The 22,613-nt window shown below is 50.8% G+C and overlaps 1 protein-coding gene across 1 annotated transcript; it reads right to left on the bottom strand.

Annotated features, from left to right (window-relative positions):
- Positions 1 to 4,971: 4,971 nt before the first annotated feature.
- TFAP2C (transcription factor AP-2 gamma) lies at positions 4,972 to 13,424 on the bottom strand. The gene is made up of 7 exons (XM_067307567.1): positions 13,200 to 13,424; positions 11,483 to 11,959; positions 11,269 to 11,320; positions 9,549 to 9,771; positions 8,723 to 8,841; positions 7,189 to 7,330; positions 4,972 to 5,330 (listed from the first exon to the last, which is right to left on the bottom strand). The coding sequence occupies exons 1-7, from the start codon at positions 13,245 to 13,247 to the stop codon at positions 5,045 to 5,047; spliced, it is 1,347 nt and encodes a 448-aa protein (XP_067163668.1). The 5' UTR covers positions 13,248 to 13,424; the 3' UTR covers positions 4,972 to 5,044.
- Positions 13,425 to 22,613: the final 9,189 nt, after the last annotated feature.

Here is a 22,613-nt window from a genome sequence, read left to right as displayed (position 1 = left end):
GAACTACTGTTTCTCCTTTAGTTTAATGCTGATTGACCTGAAAATATAAGCACCACTCTGAAAAATAAGCTCTACAGCTCATCTAAAGATGTGGTCTGTTATTTTGTTGCTTGCAGATCTCCAGACAGTCTGCTCTATTAGTAAACAAATGTCCGTGTTTCAAGGCAAACTGAGTGCCTGTACGACTATGTGGTTTGAATTTAAGATTATAGGCAAAAATGTAGATGAAATGGAATATTCAGAGAATGTGTCACGGAATAGCCCGCGAGCAAGGCCTTCACGCGAACCAGTTAAAAAGGGCTGCTTAGCCAACAGAGAGGAAAAATAGAATATTTGTGGCCAGACCTTACACAATAACGGCCCATGGAAAGCAGCTGGAACCTCCTCGCAAGACACACAAGGACATCCAATGAATGCGAAGTGGCATCTGAAGCTGGGAGAAAGCTTGTTTATATAATCCTACGAAAGCGAAAATGAAAGAGAGAGAAGGCAGCAAGCGATACAGAACAGGATTTAACGATTTGCTAACGACACTGTTCCAGCATCGTGTAACCCCACGTGTGGCCCCGCGTAGTTTCTGGCGACAGTCACCCATGCAGCTACGTGTGTAACGTGACATAGCGCAACAGGCAGCAGAAATAGCCAGGCACCATGGAAATGTTATGACAGACCACAAGCGGTTTGGACAACATACAGGTTTTACACAGACATGGCGTATCTGCCGTGGCCAAGGTTTCGGAGCAGATCCCCGTTTACACGGCTCCCTGTGCATTGCCAGCGGCTCAGCACCGGGCCGAGGGCAAATTCCCCAAGGGACCCGCAGGCGCTCGGCAAAAGGGGCTCCAGGTCGTCCCTTACAAAAACCTGCAACTATCGGTGAACAGAAACGTATTACCGTTTTATTTTTGTTTCTTCTCCTGAGAGGGAAGCGTCTTTGTCCCCAACTTCCTCATGTCCTTCAACGAAGTAACAGTTTCGGACGCAGGTTTTAGCGGCGCCCTAAGAAAACAAGGAAGCGGTGACGGCAGAGCGTGTCCCCCAGCGCGGCCCGAGGCCCCTGCCAGGACCGAGGCTGCACGCCTCTCGGCCGAAATAACTCCCAGGCCCTCCGCAAAGGGCACTCGCAGGGAGAAGCGGGGAAGAAGGGGCTGCAGCCAGCACGCACGCACGCACGCACGCGCGGCAGGCTAACGGCATGCCGGACCCACGGCGAGCTGCGTGCCGCTGCGCTGCGACCGTCCGCGGGGACACGGAGCAGGCGGCTGGCGGGACGGAGCCGGGAGGGAGACGAAGCATCTGCAGGTCACAGCCAGCACGCGAGGGGCAAAGCACAACCGGAAACCAGGACAACTTAAGTTTTCTTTTTCCCTAGCTCTACTAGCTTGGTGTCATTTTTTTCTCTCTGGAGCCACAAAAACTAGAACCATTTCTTTCCCACGTTGGACTGTCACGAGGTCAGATGATTCCAGGCGCTGGGGCCCTGAATCTTAATCAGACGAGGAATTAATGCTCAGGACCGATGGGGCTGGCAAAGCCCCCGGCGGCGGCAGGGGGACGGACACGGCTCAGGACAGCGCCGACTTTCCCCAACGTGGGGCTGCTCACCCACGCGAGAGCCGGCTGAAATCCTTTTCCCAAACTGTTTTTGTGTTAAGTAACACCAAGAAAACATAACTGACCATTTTGGGGGCCTGCACCAGGCAGCATACCTCGCCACGAGGTCATTCTTTAAAATGGTTCAATTTCAGAGGTTTTACTTTTAAATCCTTACAGTTTGAAATCATATTTTCCCTTGCTGTCGATACTAAAAACATGTTTTTCTGGGTGAAGAGTTAGGGGATGAGATGGGGCACCCAAGTAATTTAGATATTTAAAGAAAACAAAAAGCGTAATTTCAGATTTTTTTATTTTAGCCAGCTCCTGGATATTCCATGTTTAAACAGTAACAAGCATAAAAGTTTGAGGATCAGAAAAAAAATATATCAGAAATTTTTCCTGTGTGTTCAGATTACCCTGTGCTGTTTAGCTTTCCCAGAAAGTTACTAACCTATTTCATTTTCTTTAGATTAATCATTTCAGATGACAGATAAGTTCAGGTCAGAGTTTAACCGTTCTCTTCAGCGGAAGGAGCAGAAGACACTGTTCTTGTTTCATATTACTGGGACAGCTTTTGAGGTAGCTGAGCCTCAAAAAAAACCCGTGCCATCTAAAACATACAGTAGAGGAAAAGCATTAAGGTAATGGAAACTCAACATTTCTAATGTTCCAGATATATAAATAGAACCCAAGTCAGTACATTAGACAATTGACTGGCTTTGCTTGAATGCACGCAGGAATAAATGGAAACATCCCTATTTCCTATCCCAAGGGGCAATTATTTCAGAGCCTGGTTTTGTGCATTAATAAAAAGCAAGATTCCATTGTCTGGTAGCTAAAATCTCTTACTATCGTACGCTGCGCGAGCGGCCCAGCAGCAGAGACAGCACCCGCCCCCCCAAAACTTTGGTATCTCATTCTCTGAACAGCAATTGTCCTTTAGACCTTATCATACCTAAAATATATCATATACATACAGAAAAATGTTAACAAGTTCTGTTAGTCACGACACGTCCCGGCTACGTTTGTGCCTACAGATGGTCCCAAATGCTTATTGCTCGGAGGCTACGATGGGTCTAACGAATGCAAAGACCGGAATGTCACACCTCTTCGGGAGCGGACAGGGACTGGATTGCAAATCAAAACCCCGTTTTTCCAGCTCGCCACTGAAATAGCAAATTCATTCACTTCTTTGAACTTCCCTTTCTTCTCCCTGCACGCCTTCAGTAGGTTTGCCTTTATCTTTTAGAGGAAAAAAAAATAATAATGAAAACATAAAAAGAATTTATAAGCCAAGTATTCGGGAACGGTACGTATTATCCCTTCCCCGCATCTCTCAACAAAGCGGCACACGAGTGACGCTAACCGAATCCTTACTCGCAGCTATGCGCGGCCAAGCCATCGTTTGCAGCTTCTGCCCTCGCCGGCCGCCAGGCGGGGATTTACCGGACGTCGAAGCGCCGCTGCGGCAGGAGGACGCCCGGGTCAGCGTCGCCGCCGCCTTGCGAAGCGCTCCGGAAAAGCTGAGCTTCGCCGCGGCACGGTTTCTTTGGTTATTCCGCATCCGGGACACCGAATGCCACTGAAGGCCTCGCATCCATCGTCGCCACCGCAGCACAAGAGGTTTTTGTGCTGCAAATCAGCACAAAAGCTGTAAATTTCCGCAAATCAGTAAAACGGGGCTAAAACCAGATGGGAGATGTATTAAGCTTCATACACCAGGATTTTGTAAACATTTATCACTACAGATGCAGACTCTAATACAGTCAGATTCACTATAAAACAAAGCTGGCAGGATTGATTTTTATTAAGAGGAAGCCTTGAGATCTGTCTTGAGCTGCTTATTTAAATAGGCAGCTAGCATGATAATGACATCTTACAGGGGAGAAAAAAAAGATTCTTGGAGATACATAACGTGTTTAATTGAAACCATTAGTTTTACTGGCAAACAGCTTCGTATTTCTGTTCTGTTAATCTGAACAAAGTGCTGCAATTATGACTCAATACATAATGTCCTCTAGTGCTACTCACCCCACATTCCTCAAGTATAGAAAGAAAACAAAACCGTTTTCGGATAACAAAACATTCCGTGCTTCTATCCAGAATACTTTTATTATATGGTTATCGTATACATCAGAATTATAGTGGGAACATTTACAAATATGTAAAGATAGGTCAGAACCTCCATTATTCACATACGCACTAACTCTCACACTCGGTTCGCATGTCTAGTCAGTTATCGGGTGAATGATGCACAAAATTATTGCTTTGTGAACATAACACCTCAGATTAAATCTAATCTTCAGTGGCAAGAATCGAGATATTAAAAAAAAAAAGTCTTAAATACCCTGTATAACATACCTGTGCATAAACCTAAAGATATGTTTAGCTTACCCATTACCTTTGAAATACTTACCAAAATTAAAATTTGAAACCCATTTATAAAAAAAAAGTATTAAAAAGTTCACCATTATTTACAAATCCAATTAAATTACACATAAATAAATATTTACATTCAACACACTGCTTCCCTTAATACACATAAAGCCTCCCTGGAAATATTTTTTGGCCTTAATAGGCAAAAACAAAAGTTCAAAAAAAAAGTTATGTGCCTATTCTTTCAAGTCCCGTTTCCCCCCCCAATTTAAAAACAAGATACAATATAAATATGTGAATAAAGCTGCAATATCCTTAGACACAGAAAATTTTCTAAAAGCATTTTCATTTTGAACTATTCCTTGTTAAAAAAATATCAAGATAATATCCCACTGCAGCCAACATTACTGCAGTTTTTGAAAGCCTGAATATTTCCATAAAAATAAGCATGTCAAATGCCATCAGATAACTTTTATATCTACCAGGATTTTAGTACTCTCCTATGGTAATTTGAAAATAAAGCAAAGAACAGAATAATCTTACTATTTTCAGGTGTTTATAAAAAATTTTTAATGTACATAAATCTATATACCATTGTTTAATACTGCTTTATTGTTACTGTTGCGTTTAGAGAGAATAAAACCCTGAAATTTTGTCAGGTAACAAATAGGCTCCCATCTAAAATTTGTATTTTAAAAACTATACATGAAGCTGGTCACCACTGAATACTTAGATGTGGGAAAAAATCTAAATATATCTCTTTGTATATTTCCAACAAAAACCCTTATATAGCACCACTTTTACAGCGAAAGGTTTCAATACACTTGTACCAAGTACTTATCTTCCGGTAATTGCTTCCACAGATAAGGGATACTGCAGCTTTTAGAAAGACTTGTCTCACGAATCCAGGGGGAGTGAAGATCCTGAATAAGATGATTTTTTTTCCTTTTTTTTTCCTCCTTTCTTAAAAAAAAAAAAAAAAAAAAAAGTAACCAAATTTCTACATTCCCCCCGGCAAGAAGATCCCAGTCTGTGTTTAGGAGGAAGAGTTTAAAGCCTGGTTTCTCTGCTTTTACTTCCTGTGCTTATCCATTTTATCCAGGGGTTTGGTGGCTTCCGCGGGGCTCTGGTCGCCAGTGTTCATGTACGTTTTGTCTGCTATTTTTAACGCTTCATTTAGGTAGTTCTGGACGGATGTCATGGCAGCACAGATGGCAGCGCTCCCAAAGCCATGTGTGATGAGGCTAAAATGAGTCAAGCAGCCCTGGATGCCAGGGTCCAAGATGGGGCTGGGGCGCGTGTTGCCCAGGGGAGTTCTGTCCTGAGTGAGGAGGTCGGTGAATTCCTTGCAGATCTGCCTGCAAGACACAGAGCCGTCACCCGTGGCACTGCCGTGGGAATTTATGCCAGCACAGGCTAGAAACCTTGCAGAAAAGCATTTACCCTTCCAAAGCAGTAAAGAAAAAAATTAAAAAAATAATAAAAAGCCTTCAATATCAATTCAATACTAAGAGTTTTCAGAAATTCATTACTCCAGCAACAGCAACGGAGCGGTGTCCTTCCTAGTCCAATTTCAAGATTAAATTTAGCATCAGCTTCTGACGAGCCTGCTGTTTGATCTGTACGTCACACAAACACATCCACGCTCCGCAGAATAATCTCTCCATCTCTGGTGTCTGGCTAGCGCTGCATCATTTGCTCCAGATTTTAGGGGGGGGCTGGGAATTTTGGGCTAGTTTCTATGAGAACTTTCACAGCTGCAGTTAAATGATTTAGAAAAATAATAATAATAAGCAGCTGAAGAGGAGATTCAATTTAGCTGTGCATATGATATGTATATGCCCTCTTTAACGGAGACCTAGGCCCTGATCCCGCAAACACTAACACATGTGCCTGGCAAAACACGAGCGGCTAATAACGCCCAAGCATATGTTGTTTGCGGCTTGCAAACCTGTCCCCTCGCCGTGGTTGCACGCGAGCTGAGCAATCCCAGCAGAACCACTTTATCAGAATTTCTCGGTCGCAAACATCTCCTCAAGAAGGACGCGATTGCTACTGAGCGTTACTAACGCTGACCACGCTAATTCTGCGGAGCTGAAGGGGCAGCGCTGAACAAGAAGCGAAGGGTTCAAGTTATGCGGACGGCAGATGACGTTCTGGCTAAGAGAGAGATTCCTGTAAAGCGAGATCTCTCCGCAGGGAGCGCGGGAACCTCCGCGCGGGGCAGAGCCCCCACCGCGCGCCCCGGCCGAGCCCGCCCAGCTCGGCGCGACGCTTCCCACCCCTTCCAAGGGCCGCTGCGCAGACCCTCCGCGGAGGGACGGGACCTGCAAAGCCAGGAACCGTCCCAGCCCCAGAGGTCCTGCTGGGCTCGGCTTGGGGAGCTGGGGGGCAGCAAGCTCCTCAGCGCCCCGCTTAGGGCAAGCGCGGCTGAACACACGAGCTGCCTCCCGGGGACACGGCTGGTTTACACGTACAGGGGTCTGCAGCAGAGCGACACCAAAGCTTCCCCTCCACCCTTCCTTCCCCTGCTCACCAACGCTTGCAAAGCATTCAGCGGAGCACAGGGGCTTTCCGTGTCTGCCCCAGGTCACCCCGAGCTACCGCGACGCCCTGCAGGTGCCAGTGCAAAGGGACTACCCGCACCTCGGGGTCTGCCGCCGGGGAGGACACGGTGGGGGGGCTGCCCCTGCACCCCGCGTGCCCACCAGGAACGCTCCCGCGGCACGCACCCGCGGGCACGCACCTGCACCCACGTGCACGCACCCGCACCCACGGGCACGCACCCGCACCCGCACCCTCACGCCGCCGGGCTGCGCGCGCACCTGGGTCCCGCTCCCGCACTGCTCCCAGCGCCAGCACCACCCCGCACCCCCTGCCGAGCCTGCGGACACCTTCCGCTTCCTAGAGATCTAGTGACCTGCACATGACTTCTTCTTTAGTCTCTTCCACTGCGTTTTTTTTAACATGAACTGGTTCAGACTGGTTTAGAGTTATCATACAAGGTTGCTACTATTATCATGGGTTCAAACTAAAATAACTGCTATCATAGTTGAATTGAAACCAGAACCAGATCAAAAGAGTCGTTTCATCTCCCTGATTAAAATTGCACAAGAAAACGTACCCAACTCTGTACACAATCACACGTACTCGCGGTCAAACGAAAGCATCTTTGAAAGGAAAAAAGGAAAAATAAATCCAAACCCCAAAACTTACTTTGCAGCAAGAAGCATGTTCTTCCTGTTTGCCATTTCGTTGCGGCCCATGTGTGGTCGAGTTAAATATTCGGCCACTGCTTTGGATGGAAACTCTGTCTCACATACATAACCAAAGTCACGAGCAAGATGTACAGCTTCACCTGGCGTGGGGAAAAGGGAATGCTTATTAAACGTAATTACACCTATTTATTATAAGAAGATCATGGAATTAAGCAAGGTACTTTGAATTCTTGAAGTATGCTCTTATTTTACAAAGAAACACAGGTATTTTTCCACCGTACCATTTGTTACTATTTTCTAATCCATAGGTACACAGCCTTTCTTTGTAAATTTGCATCAAGAAAAAAAAAAAATGACTGCTACAAAATAGATATAATTCTCCTTTGCCCTTATACTGGAGAGAAAAAAATCTTGCCTCTATCCAGTATGAACTGCACAGCGAAGGCTAGAACTTAGTCTACAAAAAAAACAACAAAAAAAATCCAAAAAACCACTCACTGATATTTTAAAAACTGACAACTAAACTCCACCCATGCAATAACCGATTTTTTGCTTTAATTTATTTTCTAACAACTTTTCTAATAATCATATAGAAATAAAATTGAAAGCTGTATAGTTAGGCCACTTTTTCATTATGGTAATTTTTTCAGGCTTAAAACCTGACTGGCGTGATCCGACAGCATGTGCCTGTAACGTGCACGTGCCCACGTGCCCGCCGATAGGCGCTCTGACATTTTACATTACTCTCACTCTTTTAACACTAACTTCCAAAAAAGGTTTCACGTGGAAGTTGGTGTATTAGAGATAATGCAGAAATGCAATAGAAGTAAGGTATTGCACCATTTTTCACATTTAAATTGCTGCTTCTATTCCTATTAAATTGTGCCACTACCAGGAGCTGCCTTAAACAAAAACACGTAACATAACCGCACACGTACATAAATACACACATCCGTCAAGCTCAGCTAGACTGATAGAGGGTCCACGTAACACGCTGCAGATTAAAGGGGCTCCAGTTTCCTATCAGGAAGTCAGAAGCTATAAATCTCACTTTATACGCTCGTTTATTAGGAAAGCTGCTGCGGACGCCGCGGAGGTAGGGCCAGGGGCTGCAGCCCCCGGACGCGGGAGTTTCCCCGGAGGGAACCAAACCCGCTAATAGGCTGAGTTTCACCTCTTTTGCCTCCCTGCACAGCCTTAAACCCCCCAAACCACGCCATCCCTCGAGAAGGGCAGGCGGGAGGAGGAGGGCCGGGAGCCGCCGGGCACGGCACGGCACGGCACGGCACGGGGAGCCCCCCGCGCACCGCCAGCCCCCCGCGAGAGCCGGAGGGAGAAGCCGGCAGAGGAGCCCCGACGGCAACGCAGCAGTCAGCAGCTGCGGCGTCACTAACACGCTCATTTAAAAAATAAAATAAAGCGCTCTATCATGTCTGTCGATCTTCTAGCCTTTCTATGCTTTGCCTGCAGTATATAAGCTGTACACAAGGGGGAAAAAAAAAGTTTATTTTTAAGAGACATTCAAGACTGACCTTCCACCAAAGATGTCAATAATGTCACATTTGCAGCTTTCCTTCTACCAGCTGGAAGATTCAAGCCAATTTTATCCAGTTTTTCCCTTAATGATCTGCCACCATTTTTAGATTTGGCTCTGTAATTAGAGGAAAAAAAAGGCCTTATTTATCTTCAAGGGGATTTTTTTTTTTTTTTTAAGATGAGAAATTCCAGTTGCTGACATTCAATAAGGTTCTACTTGGGGGAAAGATAAAAAACAGGCTCTCTTTTCAAGTGACCTACTTTTGAAATGGTCTACTACCAACCAGCCAGGATGAAACACAACAGAAGTCAAAATCAAAAACATTTAAAACTGCAATATCAAAACCAACAGTTGTAGAATGATCACAACCTAAATTAAAACTGTTTGCAAAAAAAGGATACAGCAAGTGTCCTTTTAAATGCTGAATCAAAATCATGAGATTTAATCTAAAATCATTTCATGGGGAGACAACTTGTCACTGGAATAAGAAAACTCCATGAGCAGCTTTAGAGACAGAAAAATCAGACTTTTAGACAGAGAACGAGAACTGCTGTCAGAACTGTTAATAGCACTTCTCTTGGAGAAGTGGCAGAAGTGCAAAGAAGTTTTATTTCCAAAGCCTATTAGGATTCAGTGTTGTTGGGCTTTTTAAAAAAATCAGAAGTTTGATAAAAGGCTTTGGATCCACTACTTCTTAGCTCCCCGTTGTGCTAAATCTGGCACACACAAGCACGGGGGGGGGGGGGGGGAGGAATAAAATAAAATGAAATACAAGTCAGCCCCAACAGACCGAGCGAGCGCGGCTGCGGGCCGTAGCCTACCTCCGGAGCACTCCTCCCAGCAGGGACGCGTTGAGGCACTCGGGGGGCGAGAGCCTTCTCTGAACCTCTGCTACTGTCACTTTGTATTTGGACGTGGAGCTCAGCAGGGAAAGTCTCCCCGGAACAGAGCAAAATACTTCATTGGGGTTTATGACCACTCCGATTAATCCATCCTTCTGGCAGGGGAGACTCAGAGCACTGTTTTTCGTTAAGGAAATGGGACCTGCAGGAGGAGGAGGGAAAGCAGGTATTTTATGAAAGGCAAAACTAAATAGGAAGTGGCAAGTGAATTTCCTTTGTACCAGTGAAGGGCAGGAGAGGGGATTTCGTTTTGGGCTAACTGCTCAGCACTGACTCTCGTCTGCTCTGCAGCGCTGCTGCAGCCGGAAGGTCCCCACAACCGGCCCTGAACAATAGCTGTCTTTTGTCACATTAAGTTTCAAGGAGTTGCTGAATGCAATTAAGAATGCTTTTAAAAAATGCACAAAAAAAATCCCCCAAACCCTCTGCATACACCCCAGTGAAACAGCATGCCACAAGTTAGCAAATTCATACTTATAAAAAGCCTGATACAACTACCGAGTACAAATTAGCATCTTTCAGCTACTGCCAAAGCCTCTTCCAGGGCAGGGAGAGGTGTCCCAGGCTGCCGCGAGCGCCAGAGGCAGCTTCCAGCTACCACTGCGCTTCACCCCCACCCTCGCCAACACGGACACTCGGGAAACTGCCCTGGGAACCGAACCCCAACAAACTCGCACCAGACAGCGCAACAGAGAGAAAAGAACTGAAAGTAAAATGTTGCTCGTTAGTGGCTCCAGCTTTTAGGTGAACAGGGACAATAAAAGCTTTGCAAATAACCAAACCGCAGATCCAGCTTTTCCACCCCTTGTAAATCCACCCAGTTAACCCGCGGTGGTGCTACCGGCTCGCACCGCTCCGGTCGGAAAGGGTTAAGGAGCGAGGCTGACCTCGGTTCCCGGAGGGGGGAAGATTTTTCAGTGGTGCATCTGACAGCAAAATAATTCTCCCATGAGCTAAATGCAGCAATCAGCGCTCTGACAAACACTTCTGCTTTTCCTCAGCTAGCTTATTTGTTTGAAGTCTTTGGAGGAAACTTCCACTGATTTTTTTTTTTTGAAGCACGAATTTGTTTAAAAACAAAAGCAGAAAAAAACCTTAACGACTGTACTCTTAAATTGACTCAATACGCCTCTTGCCTTCCTTAAAACCTCAGCTACAAAACCATTTCGATTAAGATAAAGCCGAACAGGCTTATGCCAGCGAACGCATTCACCACTCAAGTGTTTCTTGTAAAGAAGGAAAAAGCAAACTGCCTTCAAGTGCTAGCAACAAAACCAGAAAAGCCCGTGTCACTTTGCACGCATGAATTCCAGGGCACCATTAAATTCATCCCAAGATCCTGGTTTCGATTAAAGCCACATCCAACAGCCAGGGCATCTCCGCGGGGGCTGCCAGGAACACCCACCAAACTTTCCTGCCCAGGGCGCCCTGCCAGCGGCACCGAGCCGGACCGCTTGCAAACCCAAGGGCTTCTCCCACCCAGCACACGACGGGGACAGAGGGTCTGGGGAAACCCCTCCGCCCTCCCGATCCCAAAGGATCTTTCTCCTAAAGATAATAAGGCATCAATCCACCGGTGCATCACGCACAAATTAAACTACTGACGAGGGAAAGTAAACCGTCATGCCAGCTTACTGACCTTTTCTAATGACTGTCTGGTCATGCATTAATAAGTGTTGATCTTCCACGTTCTGGAAAGAGAAAGGGGAGAAAGTTTTGCACCTTGCCAAGTTTCAGAGGAAACGACTCGGGCGGCTCTCGCCGGACCCAGCCCTGCCCCGCGCAGTCCCCGGGGCGGCCTCGGCTGCCGGGAAGCGAGGCTTTGCCCCCACGACGGGGCGGCCGGCGCTCACCTGCACCTCCTCCATCTGGTGGGCCATGTCGTGCAGCCCCAGGTTGTCGGCCAGCGCCGAGGCGTCCAGCCCGTGGCCGTGGGGCAGCAGCAGCTCGGAGCGGCGGTAGGTGTCGCGGCGGCCGCCGGCCGAGCCGCTCTCCAGCGCCGAGAGGTGGGGGACGAGGCCGGGGCGGGCGTGCGGCGCCAGCCCGGAGGGCTCCTGGCTCTGCCGGCCGGGCCAGGCGCTCTGCTGCTGGCTGGGCGGCGGCGGCGGCGGCTGGTGCAGCGGGTTGATGGAGAAGGGGTCGCCCAGGTGGGAGTAGGGGTCGCTGGACTGCGAGTAGGGCAGAGGCTGGTAGGGAGGCGGGAAGTAGGGCGGCTGGAAGTCGGAGGCGCCCGAGTGCGAGAGCGGCGGGGCCGGGCTGTACAGGTGCTGGCTGACGGCCGAGAGGTGCGGCAGCCGCGGGTTGCCGTTGCTGCTGCCATCGTGCCGGTCCTGCAAGCACAGCGGTGGGCAGAGGGGCAGGCGCGTCACTGCGCGCCGCGGAGCGGGGCCGCCCCGCTGCCCGCCGCGGGCTCCCTCCCACGGCGCCGGGCTTGAGGAGTCGGCCCAGCTCGGGGGAAAGGGCTCGCAAGCCGCTTCCCGCTGCGCCTCGCCCGCCTCACAGACACACCGCGATTACCCACACGCTTGCATTAAAAAGTTCGTGGAAGACTATTTAAAAAAAAAAAAAAAAATCAAGTCACCGACGCAGCCCCATGTCACCCAAACCTGTGCTGTCCCGGCTGGCAGCGGGGGGCTGGGGACCCGCTGCCGGCGGGGGAGGCAGCCGTGGGCAGGGCAGGCAGGGCCCCCCCCCCCGGCCCCCCGCTGCCCACCCCCGGGAGCCGGCGGGGTGCGCGGCTTCGGGCCGGCCCGGCCGGGACAGACCGCCTCTCCTCAGCCGTGCCATCTCCGGTCCTGCCCTTCTTCCAAAACTCCGCAGTCCAAGCCTAAATGTCTACACTGAGCTGATCCAAGGATTTAGCAAGCTTCTGGCTTCACGGTCATTAAAATAACAGGGCTAGTTAATAAGGGGTGAATGGGGTCCCAATGGAGCGTGAAGCGGGGGCTGCAGCTCATCTGCAGGAACCAAACACGTGTAGACCGCGACCGGCGGAGCCCGGGGGGGGAAAGCAGCCACTTTAGGCGAGACCGAAAGCAGGGAGCAGCCCGGGAGCAGCGGGGGAGACGTGCCAGGGCCGGCGGCGGCGGCGCCGAGCACGGGCCGGCTCATCGCAGCGGTGGGCTGCTGCGCGGCCCTCTCCCTGCCGCGCCGCGCCGGCCCCGGCGGCCGGACCGGTCCGACAGGCTGGGCCGCTCGGCACCGCGCTGCGCCCCCGCGCTGCGCCCCCCGCCCGGCCGCTCCGCCGGGCTGCGCGGGGGGACCGCGGCTCGCACTCCGGCTCTTTAAAGAAGAGAGGTGTCGAGAGACTAGCGAGAAGTAAACTGATATAATAAAAAAACCGCACCTCCAAAAAAAAAAAACGGGGGGGGGGGGAAGCGGGGTGTCCTCGGGCGGGGGGATCCCGCGCGGGGAGGGGGCAGAGGCGTGCGCGGAAGGCGAGCCGGGGCCGGCTGCCGCGGCCGGGCGAGGCTGCGCGGCCGCGGGGCCCCGCGGCACGGCACGGCACGGCACGGCGGGGTGGGGCGGCCCCCCCCGCGCCCCCCTCCCGGCGCCGCCGCCGCCGCTCACCTCGCAGTCCTCCTCGTACTTGACATTATCGGCTAGTTTCCACAACATGGCGTCCAGCGTCCGGACCAGGTGTGCGGGCGGGCGCGGAGAGCGGCGCAGGTCCTCGCCCCGCCGCGGGCGGTAAATCCACGTCGGCGCGGGGAGAGGAGCTGCCCCGCACGGAGCTCAGTCGCCGCGCATGAAGGCTGCCGAGGGACTAGGCTCCGCGCTCGGCGGTCACTCGGGTTTTTCCCTGCCCAGACGCCCTTAATGGCAATAGTATTATCATAGCTCCTCCCCAGGGACGGCTCGGGAGCCGCGGCGCTGCTCGCGGGCGGCCCCGCGCCAGCCACTCAGGAGGGAGCGCGCAGCCCCAAGCCACTCCTTCCGCGGCGCTCTCCGCGCCCGCGCAGGGAGGGCACGCGCCGGCGCCCGGCCTCCCCCCGCGCGGCCGCGGGGACGGGGGTCTCGCGTGGGCGCCGCTCCCCAGCCCCGTGCAGAGCCCCCCCCCCCGGGGGGGGCTGGGGGGCGAGGGCCGCGTCCGCAGCGCGGGTGGCTCAGGGAGCTCCCTCCCCACGCGCGGAGGGTTGCGCGGCCGCGGAGCGCGCCGCTGCGGCTGCTGCCCGCCCGCCCGCGCCGAGCAGCCGCACCGCTCCGCGTCGCGAAAGCGAGAAAGTACGAGCGCCAGTATGGAATCAATTTGCATAATTGTCGGGAGTCTGAATTACTGATTACAACTTGTAAGCTACCAATGCTTAAGGTATAATTTACTTAATTATCCGACAAGATTATTGCAGTTGTATCGAATCCCTTTTAGGTAAAGCAGAACTGATTCAGCGTCCCGATTCGAGGCGGTGTGAATGGTGCCACTGGTTCATCGTGTTATGACTTTATTTTTTTTTTTTAACGAAAATCCAATCGGTCTAATCTTTTCGCGCGAATTTGGCGCTGGGGAAGCAGGTGGGAAGTGAGACAGGCGTTTTGGGGCGCTGAAACCACACTTTCATCTCAGCTTAGAAACTACTGCCCTGCAAAATTGCTACCTTTCTGCAGGCATTTTGATCTATGCAGTTATGCGTGTCAGACGAAATGAACATCGTTTTCAAAAGCAACGACTTCTCCCAGTGTTTTAAGGTGCATCCGGATCACTGCTCGTTTGCATGAGAGGAGCAAGTGTTTGTTTATTGTGGCAGAGACAAAAGATGACCCTGGACAGTGCTGGCTGCGGAGATCTCCGCGGCTATCTCTGAGCCGGGGACGAGCCGCTTGGGAGCTGTTATTAAGGCCCGAGATAGACCCACGTCTCAAGATTTAAACCAGTTCACAGCTTCCCTCCCTTTTTTTCTTAAGGATCAGGGAAGAAAAAAAAAACACCCTCAAGCCGACTAAATGAAGGATCTAAAAATAAAAACGAGGAGGACGGCGGTGCTGGAACTAACTGTTGGAGGTGTTATCTGCCTTATCTACCATGCAGGTGCTGATTTGCAGCAGTTGCATTAAGCCCATCAGCAGCAGGGACTCCGCATTATCATTTTTGGTGGAGTCTCTATTTATTTTTTTTAAACGACGGTGTTTTTCTTCCAGGGATGTTTCTTTGAAATGCAGTTCGCGACGATTATTAGCAAGTGTGCTCGCGCTGCTCCTGGCGTCATTAAGACTAGGAATCTAAATAATAAAAGACAGGGGGAGCTTAAAGTTCATTTGTATTAAAGGGACAAGATGGATTTAAAAAGAAACGAGGAAAGGAACCGTCGAGCTTCTCAGGTTTGGAGTCAATTCATCTTCTTTCAAAAGCGACCCTGCATTGTAGCAATTGTAGTCATTTTTGTCATAAACTCATAAGCCTGATTTTCTTTTTGCTCAGAAATGTCACACTAAAGAGCGACCCTGATTTTCTCCTTCTTTAGAATTTTTCAAGGTCTCAACACCTTCATTTTGTTTGTTTTGGTGGCCAAAAGCAAAAAAAAGTTGAATTCAATTCCCTTCTATTTGTTTGATAAGTTAAAAAAAGAAAAAGAGTGGAAGAGGATGGATGAAGTATTTAGAAGAAATTATCTAAACAAGACGCCCAAAATAGCCACTTGTCTTCCTAGAAAACAAACCAATCTCTGAAGGCAGAGAAAAGGCTAAACAGGGGGAAGTTTACGGCAAACTTTCCAAAACATCCACTTGCTCCTCGATCTCTACTCGCAGAATCGACGGTTCCCAGGGATCGGCGCTCGCGCTCGGACTCCGCGGAGCGCGCAGAGCTGCGCGAGGAGGCGGCCGCCGGGCAGGCTTTGCCCGCAGCCCTGCGCGGGGCTGCCCGTGCCCCGGCCGCTGCACAGCCGTCGAGGGATGCTTTGAATAAATGCCAACGCAAATGGCCGGAGAGCTGGGCAACTCCTCGCCTTCTCGGGCCTTTTCCGGGGGGGGGATAACGCTTTTTGAAATTCTCTCTGGAGCGTGGCTTTCTGCAATCCTGCACACGCATAACGCGACCGCAACTCCGCCAGACCTCGGCCAGGCAGGTCCAGGTGCCCGGCCAGGCATCGCGGCCACCTGCAACAGGACTCGGCTGTCCCCCTCCTGCGCTTGCCCAAACTCTCCCCATCGAAACTCCCCCTTTGCAGGAACTCCCGGGCTCCGCAAAGGCGAAGGAGCAGGTAACAAGGGCTTTGCAAGGACACGGCCCCTTCCACCGCATCCCGGTCAGAGCTGTGCAGGAACCGAGTAGCAGCCAGGGGGGTGGCTGCTGACAGGTGGCAGCTTCACTTACTTATGCTTTTCTAAAATTGATGCCTGTGTTTTGGGGGCATCACCTATATGTAAGAAAAATGCTTGTTCCCGGAAGTTTAGTGCCCCCCGCACACATTTCTCTTTTTACGAGGATGCAGTTTCCTATACGGGACTGTAAAGCACCCCCAGGTGTGAAGCCAAAGCCTGCTGCTGAGCCTCTGTCACACTCAGTAGTTTTCCTATTTGGCAGCAATTAAAATAGAGCGTGGGGATGCTAATTAGCTACATCCCTCTTCCTCTTAAAATTATTTAAACACACACATATCTCTATCAGTAATGGCACTGCAGCAACCTGTCCGGATTTTCGCCTCGGCTCCTGCAGAGCTTTACAAAGGCAGCCGCTGGCCCCGCCGCCTCGCAGCCCCCGGAGACTTTCCGCGTAACTTGCACGCCCAGCACGCAAGGAGGAGCGGAGGAGCGGGGTGTCCCGTTCCCCCCCCCCGCTCGCCGCCTCCCCGCGACGGGCGCCCCCAGGCTGCGGCCGGGCCGGGGCCCCGGAGCCCCCCGCGGGGCCGGTCCCGGGGCCGCGGTACGTACTTGCCACTCGATCCTCCCCAGCAGAGCCATGGGCCGCGCCGAGCCGGCAGCTGCCTCCGTGGCGGAGCCGCGGCCGCCGCGTACACCTGGGCGCGGAAGGAGCGCGGCGGGGCGCGGGAGGAGCGCGCCTGCGCACCGCCCCGCGCCGGCCCCGCAGCGCTGCCCCCGGCCCGGCCCCCCGCGGCCCCGCTCCGCTCCGCGCACGGCGCGGCGCTGCGAGGCTTCGGGAGAAAAAAAAACGCGCTCCCAAGGGCAGCGCGGAGTTTCCCCCGCCGCGCTCCCACCCCTGATTTTTATTCTTTTTTACTGCCTTTTTTGGTGGTGGTGGTGGTGGTTTTTTCCCGCCGCTGGATGCGGATCCCAGCGGGCCGCAGCCGAGCGGGGACGTTTTAAGGAAGTTTTGCCTCTTCCCCGCTCCGGGGCGGTCATTCCCCGGCTTGCTCGCACCGCTGCCCGCTCGAAGGGGAGGGCAGCGCTGACCCCCGCGGCATCCCGGGGAGCCGCTTCCTCGCCTCCCCCCCCCCCCCCGGCGGAGGGCAGCGGCCGTCCAGGGAGGCGCTTGGCTCCATCGCACCGTCCCGGCGGCGGCCTGGGCTCTCCCAACTCCTCCTCCCGCACCCCGGGGGGGGGGGGGGGGAGCAGCAGCCCTGGCACCTCCTGCCGCCCCCTCGAGGCCCCGGGCTCCGGGCCGGGGAGGCGAAGCCACCGAGGAGCCGGCGGGGACGCGCCGTCGAGCGCTCCTCGCCGGCCCCGCTGCCGGCATCGCTCACAGCCCCGCTTCTGCAGCGGGCAAGGAGGAAGTGTGCCCGCAACCCGGCTCCTTTTTTTTCCCAGCCTATTAATTTTCTTAATAAATATGACTCCAGCTATGTTTCCTCGCTGCTCACCGCTGACGGGGACGGAGGGCCAGAGTCCCCTGGCCGCAGCGTGCCGTGAGCCTGCAGCAGAAGGGATGTGTTTAGCAATTCACGGGAAGTGACAGATTTGACACCGGGTGCTCTCAGGCCCTAGGTCAGATGCTTCATGGCAGGAGGCAGAGGCTCAGCAGCGACGTGCAGCTGCCTCGGGCTCCGGCAAGGAACATCTCTGGCTTTCGCCCACAAGGTCCGTCGAGCTGGATGGTCGTGGCAGGAGAGCGATACCTGCGAGGGAGCTAGCCCGAGCTCTCCTGCAGCCAGAGTTCAGCACAGGAGTTGGGAAGACCTGAATTTTCAGCCTGTCTGCCTCTGAGACAGGGGATGACCATGGGCACTGCATCTGTATTTATCTCGGTCTCCTCATCGATAAAACGAGGGTAATAATCCCAATGCTGGGTAGGACTGGGCTCCATCGGGTGGGACCAAGGAAGAGGTAGAGGCATGGTCCCCTAGACCCCCGCAGCTCTGCCTGATGATCCTGAGATACCTCCTCAGGGCTGTGACATTGTGCCTGCAGTGATGCTCTGATTTTTGTGTTCTCTCCATTTCTTTTCCAGTGGGAGCGGCAATGGCATGAACTTCGTTGCTGTTAGCTAGAGTTTTGCTTTAAAGGAAGTTGTTGCTGGACTGTGTGTCTCACACTCAGTTCATTAGCACAGGAAGCAGACTCCACATCAAAAAACACAATCAAAACCAAAAACACAGTAAAAGCACCATAAAGCTAAATGTGAAATCAGAATTTGTATATTCAGTTAGGCTCTTTTCTGAAAGCAAAAATATAAACACTTGGCACAAATTCATACTTTAAAAAATAAAGCCTTGATGGATCATACACACTATGGATGGATCCTACATGGATCCTACAGCTAATTGCATATACTACAATCAGAGTAAAAGACCCAGTACCACAAAAAGAAATTCCACAGGCTAAAATGACAGGAAAGCAAATATTTCATATACAGGCACAGAAGTGAGCTGTAAAAACATTGCTCAACCCTGTGCAGGCTGTGGCTAATACAAGTCCTTCAATATCAGCCTCCCAATTCTTTTGCCCTTTTAGAAGAAGGAGCCTGCACCATCCCTATATTGAGCTGTACTTGCACTGTAGTAACATCTTTCATTAGAAACTCTCTTTATCCATTCCTCTGCTTTCATAGCATATACAGCCTTTATGGTACCTTAAATGATGTTTTAAGAAAAAAACTGCTGGGGAACTACCGTGACTGCTTGGGGAAGGTTTCTCCACTGACAGAGAGATGGCTCCAGGAGCAGAGGGTCTTTTCCACCTCAGCCTCCAAGAGTCCTGCAGTCTCTCCACCTTCAGCGAATGTATCAAACACATTTTTTTTAACTATCCACTTCTGCATGCATGTACACACACACACACACACACACACACACACGCATCAAGTTTAAAATCCTAATAAAGAAATTATCTGAACATTTATTTTCAAAGATGATTTTAAACGCAATGTAAAGGAGTTTAGAAGAGATGCAGATTGTACCTGTAGAATAACAAAGGAACTTACAGAATGGCGAGATAGCTTTTTTCTAATCACCTTTCATTCTTCAGTCATGTTAAAGGCATGATGAAATCAGAAAACTGACCTCAATGTCAAGAAAATGGGTCGTGTGCATTGAAGTTGAGGATTTTCCCCGTAGGCAACTGAAATAAATAAAGAAAACAAAATTACTTACTCTTTTACTTCCATAGTCCAGTTTCTTGAAAATTTGTAATCCCTCTAAATAGCCAATCTTCCTTAAAGTCTTCCATCAAAACTTTGTTGGACAAAATCTGAAAGGTATCACGTACAGGGGAAAAAGCTTGGAAGAAAAAAAAACATTTAGAGATAAACACAAAATCCCCAAACTCTTTGGCCTTTTTATCACTTAGCAGCAAAGAAGAGCACAAGAACACTGATGTTCCTTGCATGTCACCTTTAACAGGTTACCACAGATGTTTGCTTAATTGCAATGCATTGGAAAAACAGAGGTTTTGGTGGCACCATGCTTCTTCCTTTGTGGTCTTGCTCCATTACTGATACACTGGTGAGCTGCAACACTCTTAAAGGGCAAGAAGAAGAAGAGCTGTGTGAAAAAAAAATTTGTTTTGCACTGCTGGCAAAAATCACATCAGTCAAAACTCTACACCTGATGCACTCTGTCATTTATAATCACACTAATAAGGCACCAGTGAAGGGCTGTCAGCATTATAAAATATCAGGTGCCAGCAAAATCCTCCAAATTCTTCCAAACCTGCTCCAAGCTTCGTTCTCAAGGACTTCATTTTGCAGGTGTACCTGCAGAGACATGGGTCCATTGATAACATTGCACAGTTACTCTAACAAATATATGTAGGATCTGGGGGTTTTTTTAACTCCATTTTTCCATACAAAATTATTTGCCCAACTCAAGGAAGCACCGTTGCTGCAAAGGCACAGAGGAGATACTCAGAACTGTAAGAATTCACACTACTTAGAAACCTACTATCTATGCTCCCTGAATTGCATGCAGATATGATTGCAGAAGGGCACAGGCTTGGGATGCTCAGATGATTTTCCTTGCACTGAAAATCTGCGCTCTTTAATATTCAGTAACAAACTGGAGGAAATACTTTCCAGGGTGCTTCAGTTCGAATCTGAATTCAGGGATTCCTTCAGACATCTTCACTTCCAGGCTTAAGACTTTTTTTCTGTCACCCCTCCTGTCTTCCCCCTCCATCTGCACACATGCTCCCATGCTCCAAGATTTCCCAGCACTGCTGTTATCAAGATAGTTGTGCATGGGAACACAACCGCAGTCTGGCATATATGGCTCTCCATGCCTGACCCCTCGCTCTCTAGTTGACTATGTTAAATTTTCATCTGCTGCAGTAGCAAAAAGTGCCCAGTACCTATCAGTCCTGAGAAGCTTAAGTACGGAGGTGTTTGCTGGATTTGCAGCCTTTGACATAGCACTTGCAGGAAAGATCATACTACTAGTACAAAAATATGTCACCGGGAAGCACCGAGATGCTATAAATTCATTCCAGCAGTAAAAATATATCAAAGAAGAGGCTGACATGTTAACTTGCTACCAGCAGTTTTATGCTGTATAAGCTGTCATTTGCCCACCCCATAGCCAACACAAACTCGCAGAGAAGATGATACGAAAGCTGAATGTAACCACATGCTTTGGCTAATTCAGCAGAAAGGCAGCTGTGGGCCCACACCTGATCCAGATCAGATCTGTACTGTTGGATGACCCTGGAAGCACGGCCTCGGAGAGCCACGGAGGGAAGCCTACAAGGGGCCACGCGTGGGCAGCAGAGCTGTGCCCTGCCTCCAGGGACTGCAAAGGCTTGTTTTGGGGATTCGTGGGGCAAGGGTCCATCGAGGAACAAGCAGGATCTTTGAGGGCAGCGAAGATGGTTCTCGCAACCAAGAGCCATATTAGTACAAGGTGGATGGTTGCTTTTCAAAGCCAGGTCTGATGCTTAGAGGAGAGGAATAAGGCCACCACTTCCTTGTGCTTGGCCACCTTAGAATTGAAAACAGTCAGAACAGCAAAACAAAACTAGCTCAGCTGAATGGATGCAAATCGAGCATCAGACTTGGGCTCAAATCAGGTCAAGCTGCACCCATGCAAATTACGGGTTACCCCAGATCACACCATGTCCACACGTAGGGCGTGTGCTGGTGCACTGCCAGAATGACCTGAACCTCCAGATTCAGTCCACACTGCTAGGTACTGCCTGCCCCAGACGGGAGGCTGGCCAACTTCCCCGTGCAGGCACAGCTAGGCTATCGAGGAGTGCCCTCACTGAGTGCCAAACATGTCTCTCCCTGGAGACTTTGCCGGTACGGCTAAATGACAGAGGTGCAGGGAGAAGAGTAGCCCAAGGGGAGATTTGCCAGTGTAGCGAGACCGATAAAGCACTCCTCTTGTGTAAACACAGAATACACCAGCTAAAGTGCTCTTCTGTCAGCATAGCTTATCCCAGCATAGTTTTGCCAAAGGAATCCTTGCTTGCATTTCAACAGGACTGTAAATCTGCTTGTAGCATGGTTAGTAGCAGCTCAGAGCACCACCGCCACAAACAGCACCAATCTCTTCGCTGGTTCAAGTTTGCTCGTGTTTCCAAGGTGCTGCGTTGCTCTGGCAAGGCAGGTAGTGGATGTCCTTTGCTAGCCAGCATTTAAAGCCAACATAGCCACCATGGCACTCAGCAAAACACAGCCATGAGACCAGAACCCACCAGAGACCCCAGCTCCCTGTGATGACCTGGACTCCTACTCATGCCCAGGGAACCAGCTGCCACTTATGCCTGTGGCTTTCTCCAGCAAAGAAAGCCAAACCTCAACAGCCTCGCTGTGCCTTCCAGAGTCTGAACCTGGCCCGACTTAATAATGTGGCATGTAAATAGTCACAGGGAGGCTTTGCAATGAATAGGAGGGGGGGATGAGTTCACACTTGTGCTACCACAGCTGATGGCTTTCTGGGACTCTGGGCAAAAGAGTCACAGTCTACTCACTTGTCTATACGAAACTGTTTGCACCTACTGGGGTGGGGAAGGGCCTGAGTACTTACCTTCCTAAATCTCCAGCCTACCTTTCCAAAAAGCTGTATTTTCTCTGGAGACCATGTTGCCAATAACGAGGATTGCACCTGCACACATCAAGGGAGAATTTACACCTTTAGGAGCGGGTCTCAAACCAGCTGAATATCTGCTACGCTTTCTTGGTCTTCGTCAGCCTTGCATTAGCCAAGGCAGCATACTGTCTTCTTGTCCCTAAGGTTTGGGGATAGTAATATTGTTTATAGCTGGGAAGGTGGAAACACAGAGAGATGTAAAGCATATCTGCAAGCTGCAAACACCTCCAGCTTGCTCTGCCCCTGCCCCAAGCTGGCCAGATGAGATCTAGGAGCAGCACAAACCCTCGCTGTGCCTGAGATACCAATTCCCCACCGGGGCAGGCATACTGGCTCAGGCAGAGCTGGCTGGCAGCCTCCCAAACCCCGCTGATCTAGCCAGCTCCAAGCACAAACAGAAAGCTCAGGTCTCTGCAGACATGCCCAAAGGGTCTCGCTCAACACAGGAAGCCTGCGATGGCAACGAGGTGATACTCGCTCTGCTGAGATCCGCAGCCACGTCGTGTCCTGCTCTTGGCATTAGCCATCCATCTAAAATGGAAAGTCCCTGGGCGTGGGCTGTTGGCCCTAT

This window comes from Apteryx mantelli, chromosome 18, assembly GCF_036417845.1.
Source record: "Apteryx mantelli isolate bAptMan1 chromosome 18, bAptMan1.hap1, whole genome shotgun sequence".
In the NCBI taxonomy this organism is placed as follows: domain Eukaryota; kingdom Metazoa; phylum Chordata; class Aves; order Apterygiformes; family Apterygidae; genus Apteryx; species Apteryx mantelli.
The sequence above is the reverse complement of the archived record's forward strand: the minus strand, read 5'-3'. Positions and strand labels throughout refer to the sequence as shown.